This window comes from Cucumis melo, chromosome 5, assembly GCF_025177605.1.
Source record: "Cucumis melo cultivar AY chromosome 5, USDA_Cmelo_AY_1.0, whole genome shotgun sequence".
Taxonomy (NCBI): domain Eukaryota; kingdom Viridiplantae; phylum Streptophyta; class Magnoliopsida; order Cucurbitales; family Cucurbitaceae; genus Cucumis; species Cucumis melo.
This window is the reverse complement of record NC_066861.1, coordinates 24954914-24964076: the sequence shown is the minus strand read 5'-3', so window position 1 is coordinate 24964076 and position 9163 is coordinate 24954914. Positions and strand designations below refer to the sequence as shown.

Here is a 9163-nt window from a genome sequence, read left to right as displayed (position 1 = left end):
TATATTCCATGCTTTAAATAGGATAGGAATTACATTTATAACGTCATAAAAGTTGAATGGTACCTAAAACTATAATTTTACTAGAAATTAATTAATTCCAACCCAACTGGAAACCATAAAAGCCAAACAAGTCTTCTTGATTATTTGATGTTTGATTTGGTTGAAGTCAAGAAAATGGGGTAGGAATGAAAAGATATAGTTGATAATCTAACGTTAGACAATTGGAGGGGGGCCTCATAAATTTTATTAAATGCATGAGTTACTTCTCTTTTTTCTTGTAAATTTATTTTAAGATAAAACCTATGGTATTAGAGTACATAAATTAATCCAAACGAATGTTCAATTTAAAAACAAAGATTCAAATTCAATCTAAAGAATGATGAATTCAACGGAAACATGTTGAGGATTATTTGATCCTTAAGAAAAATCAACTAGAATCTTTATTGGAGTTGCGTGGATGTAATTTTAGTATTTTCACTTACTATTTCTCTCATTATGGATTGATAGGATTTTGCGATAGAAGGAAGGTAGTAAAACAAATTAAAGGAAGAGATGCTCTCCTTGTTGTTCTACAGCTGTGCCCACCATAAGTACTAGACTAGTCTTCTAATTTTGTTGCATTAAAGGCAAAAGAGAGACCCATAAGTCAGTCAAGTACTGCCCATCCTTCTTACGCCACCAAAACTAACAACCTTGCCTTAGCTTCCCCCAATTTTCAAAAATTTGTTACATACATTCTCTAACTTCCCCCCAACTTTTCTTCTTTCTATTGGGTAAGCGAATATGTTGTCCGATTTTATTATAATAATTAGTTGAACCATATGTCAAGGAAGATTTGAACTTCTAAATTTTTTAAACGAAATGTAATGTACCAAGACTAGATGAATTATAAATTTTAATGTGATTTTTTTCTTCCACTCTTACTCTTTTTATTGTTTCTATAATACTTATCATTCTTGTGGAATGGGAATTTAGGATATTCATAAACCTTTTAAATTCTCAATATAAAATCAACCCAAAGTTTAGAATAAAAATGACCAAAGAAAGATTATTGAAATTTTGAGAGTACTTGATCTTTTAGCTTGGATATATTAAAATTAAAAGCTGGATCACATATGATGTTTGAGGTTTTTTTTAAGAAAAATATCAATTTAAATGATAACTTTAAGGTCAAATTTAAACTCTAAACTAATAGTTTTAATAATAATTTAAATTATGAATTTTGAAATTTATATCAATTGAAATCCCAAACTAAATAATTGTATCGATTTAGATCCTAAAACTTTTATAACTGAATCAATTTAAACATTAAATAACTTACGTGATGTATCAGTTTAAACTCTTTCATTATGTTTTATTTAGATAAACTTATGAAAGTTAAGAATATAAATTAATAGATGAAAGTTCAAGGTTTAAATTAGGACAACCATTGATTTATGGTTTAAACCGATAGAACTATCAGTTTAGGGTCTAAAATCATATAATTAAATAATACTTTTTTCTTTTTCATTTATAAAATCGAAGTGTTTTTTTATTGAAAGAAAGAAAAGAATATATATGAGCATACATAAAAAAGAATTGAAGCACACCAAAAAAAACCATTAAAGCAAGGGGTATAACAATGTGAGGATGATGGGTACCAAATATCAGTATTCTCTCCGCAAATTATCGATTATATGTTAGAACCACGTTGATCTTCCTTTTGTGAATGATTTTGAAATTTTTCGAATTACATTAAATTAAATATGATGTTATACATCATTTTCATGGTAAAACAAGATTGATTAATTTAATTGATTTTAAAATGATTAAATTACAGGTTCTGGTTTTAACCCTTGCAAAATCATTACTAACTCGTGTCTTATTTAGCTTAATATGAACAAAATGGTAATTAAACATAACATTTTAAACAAAGATAATATATGATTTATGGTCATATATTCTTTCGTCCCCGTCTTCCTCGCGACCCATTCTTCCTCATTTTCGCAATCGCCGTCGTCCGCACGCCATCAGCCGTCCCCGTCTTTGGCAATCGTTTTCGCAATCCCCGTCCGGCCGTCCGCACGCCATCAGCCGTAATCGCCGTCGTCTGCACGCCCAACCCGACACTCGTTCGCTCAGCCACACGCCCAACCCGTTGCGTTAGGTTTTTTTTTTTTCTTTTCTTTCTAAATATATGTGTATCAGTGTATGCTAGGGGTGAGAAGAAGAAGGAAAAGACAAACCGAAAAAGAATGAAAATTTGGTTGCCTTTACCTTCATCTTCATCTTCATCTCAATCTGCTTAATTTCCAGTTTCATTTTCCCTCTTGTGGGTCAGGGATTTTCGGATGCAAATGAAGAAAAAGAATGAAAATGCTCTCTACCTGTTTGTGTTTTGTTTTCTGTGAAACTTCCAACTTGGAAATTTGATTGTCCAATTGGATTCTTTGTTTTGATCGCAAATGCGCTTATATTAGTTCCTTATAATAGTTGCATTTTTTTTTAATCTTTTCTTGCAACTACTATAAGAATGAAAATGTGAGAGCACATAACACCAATCTTTTTCTGTGCCGGTGATTATTAGGTTGTTATATGGTGGAGGATAATTTTAAGATGAAGTTGTTAGAAGGACTTGATAGAAAACAAGAAAATAAACTAGTGCGTAGCCAATTACTTAGGTTTTGTTTCTAACCATTTGGATTTTCAAAATCAAGCTTATAAACACTACTTGAGATTGGATTAAAATTTATATCGTTGATTAAGTAAGAAAATCTAACTCATTCTCTAAGTAGCTCATTATATTATACACAAACGTTTTAGTGATATTTATTGATCATAGTTAAATTTGATAAGTTTTAGTGTTGTGACCATAAATGACTAGAAATGAGCCCTTTAGCAATTTGTAGTATTTAAATTATTGTCCTCTATATACGATTTCATGAGCTATTGTCTTAGTTGAATTTTATTTTTTTGTGAAATAATTGGAGATATGTATTGGGTTTCTTTTATTCTTCCCACACACACTAAAATGGAATATCTACTAGAACAAATCTGGCCTTTAATGTCGGTTGGAAAAAATGAAAAAAGAGCTTTAATGTCGTTTTTGAAAATGCGGATGTTTAATGTCGGTTTTAAGCCGACATTAAAGCTGGAGCTTTAATGTCGGTTTAAAACCGACATTAAACATCCTTGTTTTGAAAAGCGACATTAAAGCTCCTTTTTAATTTTAATTTTAATTTTTTATTTTATAAAAAATGACTTTCTCTCTCTTACTTTACTCTTTCTCAATCACCCACACGATTTCATCCTTCCAATTTCTTCTTCACTCCTCATTCTCATCTAACAATCTTCCCTTTCTTCTCCGAAGAGTCGCTGGCACCACCACCACCATCGTCCCTCGTGCCCAGCTCGTGCCCGCCACCACCGCCGTCACTCCTCACTTTCTTCAAACACTGATGTTGCTTTGGGGTTTTTTGCTTTGGGGTTGTCGACGAAAAGAATGGTAAGTTTGAATTGGGAATTTTGCTTACTCTTTCATCACTGTATGTTGCTTTATGTAAACTTAATTCTTTTGAAAGACTAATTTTCAGTTTCATGGGGTTTGCGGATACTGATTTATCACCAACATTTTCTTTTTTCTCAAAATGTGAAGCTGTGAGCATCAAACATGTTTGTTAATTTTCAGATTCTTGTTGCAGATCCGTTTTCTATGGCACCCCAAAAAGCACTTGAAAGTATTGGAAAAACATTGAGTGTACAGTATGAGAGGTGGCAACCCAGGGTGGAGACCATTATGCCCAGAACTTTGTCTGATTTACTGTATTGCTAGTCTATATCCTAACTTGATGATGTGTATGCAGGCCCGTTATAAAGTTCAGCTGGATCCCACTGTGGAAGAGGTAAAAAAGCTTTGTAGTACATGTCGCAAGTATGCAAAGACTGAACGGGTTCTCTTCCATTATGTTTAAATATTAGTGTTGATCCACCTGATGTAATTAAGATTTCACCTTGTGCCAGAATGGAATGCTGGATAGGTAGATATTTTACACCATTACTACTCTTTTTCTTGAACTTTTGCTTTTATTTGAGTTTTATGTGATTATCGTATTTCACTAAGGGTGCATTTGGTTGGGGGATTTTGGAGGGGGGAATGGGCACGGGCATTTGAAGCCTGTGTTTTTTTTCATGGTTTTGTTTTACTTTCCTAGGAAAATCATTTTCCAATGCATCCATAATGAAGTTGAAGTTGGATTTTCTTTTACCTTATAAAATGGTGGGTTTTAGAAAATTCCTTCCTTTTCAGTTACTCTTTTTCTTTGTCACTGATTTTTTAATCGATTACTTTCTTCTTCTTCAACTTTTGCTTCTTCTCCTCCTCCATGCTGCTGGCTTTTCTTGCCATCACTCTTCTTCCTTCTTCTTTGCCTTCACCTTTTCAAGGCCTTCTAGGGCTTCTTTTCTTTTTTCTACAAAAAAACGTCTGATGCAATCATTAAATCTATTTGTTTTTGTTTTATTTATTTTGAAGAATTTGAATGAGTTAAGTTTTAGATGTGATTTGATGACAAAACCTGGGCTTTATCTATTTCAAATGTCCTTCCTCATTTTCCTAACCAAAATCTCCAAATCTCCAAATCCAAATCCTTCCCCACTATTTTCTCACTGCTTGGATAAAATCACAGCCCCTGATGTAAATGCTTTTGCCAAGAACATGGGAAAGACAGCTATTACGTGGAAGTTAAATTTCTGATAACTACTTGCACAAATTAAAAAAAGAATCACAACTTTTCTATATGTAAATTGGAGATTTATTCCTAGAAAATTGGATACCATTGCCATTTAACCAAACACTATTTCCTTATATCCCAGGTATCATATTCCCCGACATTCTTAATTCCCTGGCATTTATAAAACCTTAAATCAAACGACCCCTAATTTTTTCATCTTAATGATTTTCTGTTTAACAAACCAATTACCATATGCCATTCAAATTGCAATGATTGGAAATACTATCGTAGACGAATGTGGGTTGGATCCTATAAATTATTAAGTCCAATCTGGTTATGTTTTTTTCCGTACTCCTAAGGAATAAGGATGTTCATTACTTGTTTTCATCGCATTTGTTCTCTGGAATTTTTATGAGGTGTATCTTTTATACACCAAGTATTAAACATAAACACTGATGTTTTCGGCTCTTTTATTTCTCATTTTTACTATTGGTCTTAGGTCTACCTTTGCACTATCTTCCTGTGGTTGCTGTTTTTGTGTTTTTTTCCATATCATTGCATTTTCATTGAATTATTGCAATGCATTTGATTACCTAGAGAGGAAAGGATTCAAATTGTCTGATAGGAATTAGGATTTCACATTTCAGTTCTGGTTCCAGTTAAACATATGCACTTTATCTTCTTTAAAGTTGTCTTTTAGGTCTGTTAATTCTTTTTTTAATCTTGTTGCAGATCCGTTTTCTATGGCACCCCAAAAAGCACTTGAAAGTATTGGAAAAACATTGAGTGTACAGTATGAGAGGTGGCAACCCAGGGTGGAGACCATTATGCCCAGAACTTTGTCTGATTTACTGTATTGCTAGTCTATATCCTAACTTGATGATGTGTATGCAGGCCCGTTATAAAGTTCAGCTGGATCCCACTGTGGAAGAGGTAAAAAAGCTTTGTAGTACATGTCGCAAGTATGCAAAGACTGAACGGGTTCTCTTCCATTATAACGGACATGGTGTTCCAAAGCCAACAGCTAGTGGTGAAATTTGGCTTTTTAACAAGGTCTATATATTCATATATTATAGTTTTTTTTTTGTTAATGTCTGTTATTGTCTTATTCTCACGATTTTTCATGGTGCAGAGTTATACCCAGTATATCCCCTTACCTATTAGTGATCTGGATTCATGGTTGAAGACACCTTCCATTTACGTGTTCGACTGTTCTGCTGCTGGGATGATAGTCAATGCCTTCACTGAGGTACTTACTGTCTTCTATTTATTTTATCTGTACTAATTTATCATCATCAGGAGTGATATTTTTCATTTTCTTTTCATAAGATTCATGATGTTCATACTCTTAATTACATCAATATCATTCTTTTTTATAGCTTCACGATCCCTCTGGATCAACGAGGGACTGCATTTTGCTTGCAGCATGTGAATAACATGAAACTCTTCCCCAAAGAGCTGAATTTCCTGCAGATGTTTTTACCTCTTGCCTTACAACACCAATCAAGATGGCCTTGAGATGGTGAACTTATTCTCATTCATTTATCTTGAACAATGCCACTTTATATTCTGAAGTGTCTGAATCTTAGATATTAACTGGTTTCATTACTTTGTTTATGAAACACAGAAAAAATTCTTTTATGACCTACATTGTTGAATTCTTGAAGATTAGGTCTAATTTATAAATTCGAGAACTGTTAGTTTAGTTTTTCAACTGCCTGACCTATGTAGACTAGGGTAGGCTTTTCTCGAAATTGATATAACTGCATATATAAATCTTCAATGGAAAATAGCTAAAGGTTCAATATACCTATGAAAGAAATTCGAATTATTTGTTGTCAACTGTGGTGTGGTTTTTATAGTCATTTTTCTTAGCTGATTCTTGAGTGACTTGGTTTCAGGTTATTCGAGCTCGGTTGCTACAGTTCAGGAAGAGGAATGTCAAGCCCTTGCTGCATTTGGTGCCTGTTTCCAATATTAATAATTGTTTGAAGAAGCATTTTCGAGACCTTTAAAATGTCGTGATCTTTGAATTTATATAATTCTGTTTGGTTGCAGTTAATTTTACAAGCGTGTTTTCATTGTTGGTGGAATCAGACTTGAATAATATGGGATTTATGTGCTTTAAGATATGAATGGGATTTATTGTTGCTTTAAGATATGAATGGGATTTATGTGCAAGTGCTAATAGCATTTTCATTGTTGGTGGAATCAGACTTGAATAATATGGTTTCCTACGTAATGTGACTTGTAGTTTCAAGTTTGTAGTTAATTTCACTTGTTGGATTCAATGTTGGTTTATAAAAAATGGACAATAATACAACAATTAAATAAATATAAATTTCTAAAAATGGACAAAAACAAGCCTTTGATGTCGGTTTTAAACTGACATTATTGGCCTCTTTAATGTCGGTTTTAAACCGACATTAAAGCCAAACCGACATTAAAGGGCTTCAATAACACTATCAAAGATGTCGGTTGAAAACCGACATTAAAGGCCTTTAATGTCGTTTTTAAACCGACATTAAAGAGGCCTTTAATGTCGTTTTTAAACCGACATTAAAGCCCAACCGACATTAAAGGCCTTTAATAACGCTCGCAAAGATGTCGGTTGTCAAGTGACATTAAAGGCCAAAATTCTTGTAGTGATCTTTTTTTACTCTCATTACAGTTAAATCAAATGGATTCAACGGATACAGAGTTAGAGTGTGATGGGAGTTGTGAAGCTTCAAAAATCGTAAGGGACGAAGATACGGATGGCAAGCGTAAAACCATTGATGTTGATCTTGATTCATATGGGAGAGAAGATGTTCCAAATCCCCCAAAAATAAGGAAGAATGTCAAACAATCAATGGTTTGGGACCACTTTGAGAGGCTTAAAGGTGATCCTAATGACCCTCGTGCTAAATGTAAATATTGTGGAGTTGTTTATGCATGTCATTCTAAACGTAATGATACTGGAACTATGAAACATCATTTAGAAAATTGCAAAAAGTACCCTTACCAAAAAAAAGAGAGACCAAACTCAAATGACATTAGCTTTTCAACCTAAAGACAAAGTTGGAGATAATTCTTCACAACTTGTATGTGAATCATTTAGTTTAGAGAGTTGTCGGGATGCTTTGGTTGAGATGATAATAGTTGATGAATTGCCCTTTAAGTTTGTGGAGGGTAAGGGATTTAAGAAGTTTGTGGATAAATTAACATGTGGAAATCATACTAGATTTGTTGTTCCATCTCGATTTACTGTGGCTAGAGATGTGCTTAAGTTGTATGTTAATGAGAAGAATCGTTTGAGAGACATGTTTGTAAAAAATAAGTATAGAGTTTCTCTCACCACTGATTGTTGGACATCAGGACAAAATATTAATTACATGGTCTTAACAACCCATTTCATTGATTCTGATTGGAAATTACATAAGAGAATACTTAGTTTTTCTCCAATTGAGAATCATAAAGGTGATACTATCGGTAAAACCATTGAAAAGAATTTGAAGGATTGGGGCATTGAGAGCGTAATGACTTTGACGGTTGATAATGCAAGTTCGAATGACACTGTTGTTGCTTATCTTTTAAAGAGATTCAATAAAGGATTATTGTTTGGTGGGAAATTTCTGCATGTTTGTTGTTGTGCCCATATATTGAATCTTATAGTAACTGATGCTTTTAAGGAACATAACGATTGTATTGATAGGATTCGATATGTTGTACGATTTATAAGGTCTTCTCCTGCTCGTTTTTTGAAATTTAAAAAGTGCATTGAACTTGAAAAAATTGCTTGTAAGAGTTATGTGTGTCTTGATGTTCCTACAAGATGGAACTCCACATATATGATGCTTGAAGCTGCTGTTAAGTTTGAAAAAGCTTTTGATAGATTAGAAGATGAAGATGCCTCGTATAGACATGATATGTCACCGAATAAGGAAGATTGGACAAATGCTATGATGTTAATACGATTTTTAAAAGTATTTTATGATGTCACATTAAAGATTTCGGGTTCTTTGTATACTACTTCGAACTTGGTTTTCCATCAGATTACAGTGGTTCAGAATTGTATACGTTTGAATGCGGGTAGTGCAAATGCATTTTTAGTTGGAATGGCTAATAACATGAAGGAAAAATTCGAGAAATATTGGGGAAACAATGAAAAGAATAATTTGTTGTTGTATGTTGCTATTGTGTTGGATCCTCGAAAGAAATTAAGATTTGTATCTTTTTGTTTGAAAAATGTTTTTGGTCCCGAGGTTGCTGAATCCATGGGAAATGTAGTGGAACAATGTTGTAGACGTCTCTTTCATGAGTATAGTACTACTCGAAGTGGGAGTAGACAAGGATGTAGTAGTACTAGTACAACTAGTACACAAACTGTTTCAGGCTTGGATGCTAATATTGATTTTGATTCGAATGAAAATGTGGGTGAAGATTTTGTCTACGACACGATTGTTGAGGAATTT

The 9163-nt window shown here is 33.3% G+C and overlaps 1 protein-coding gene across 3 annotated transcripts; it reads left to right on the top strand.

The window, feature by feature from the left end:
• Positions 1–3279: 3279 nt before the first annotated feature.
• On the top strand, positions 3280–6870 carry LOC127149366 (regulatory-associated protein of TOR 1-like). 3 transcript variants are annotated; one of them, XM_051084574.1, is made up of 6 exons: positions 3280–3484; positions 3668–3763; positions 5604–5762; positions 5842–5958; positions 6089–6231; positions 6611–6870. In XM_051084574.1, the coding sequence occupies exons 1-5, from the start codon at positions 3482–3484 to the stop codon at positions 6143–6145; spliced, it is 432 nt and encodes a 143-aa protein (XP_050940531.1). In that variant the 5' UTR covers positions 3280–3481; the 3' UTR covers positions 6146–6231; positions 6611–6870. The 3 variants fall into 3 exon arrangements, with proteins under 3 accessions (XP_050940531.1, XP_050940532.1, XP_050940533.1); XM_051084575.1 differs by lacking the exon at positions 3668–3763 and adding an exon at positions 5442–5524 and having other exon boundaries at positions 3282–3484; XM_051084576.1 differs by having other exon boundaries at positions 3282–3484; positions 3681–3763.
• Positions 6871–9163: the final 2293 nt, after the last annotated feature.

What these genes read in the sequence shown, in the direction of transcription:
- LOC127149366 (XM_051084574.1), top strand. An exon ending in ATGAGAGGTGGCAACCCAGG is followed by an intron (nt 3,764 to 5,603) that starts GTGGAGACCATT and finishes ATGTGTATGCAG; the next exon opens with GCCCGTTATAAAGTTCAGCT. An exon ending in AAATTTGGCTTTTTAACAAG is followed by an intron (nt 5,763 to 5,841) that starts GTCTATATATTC and finishes TTCATGGTGCAG; the next exon opens with AGTTATACCCAGTATATCCC.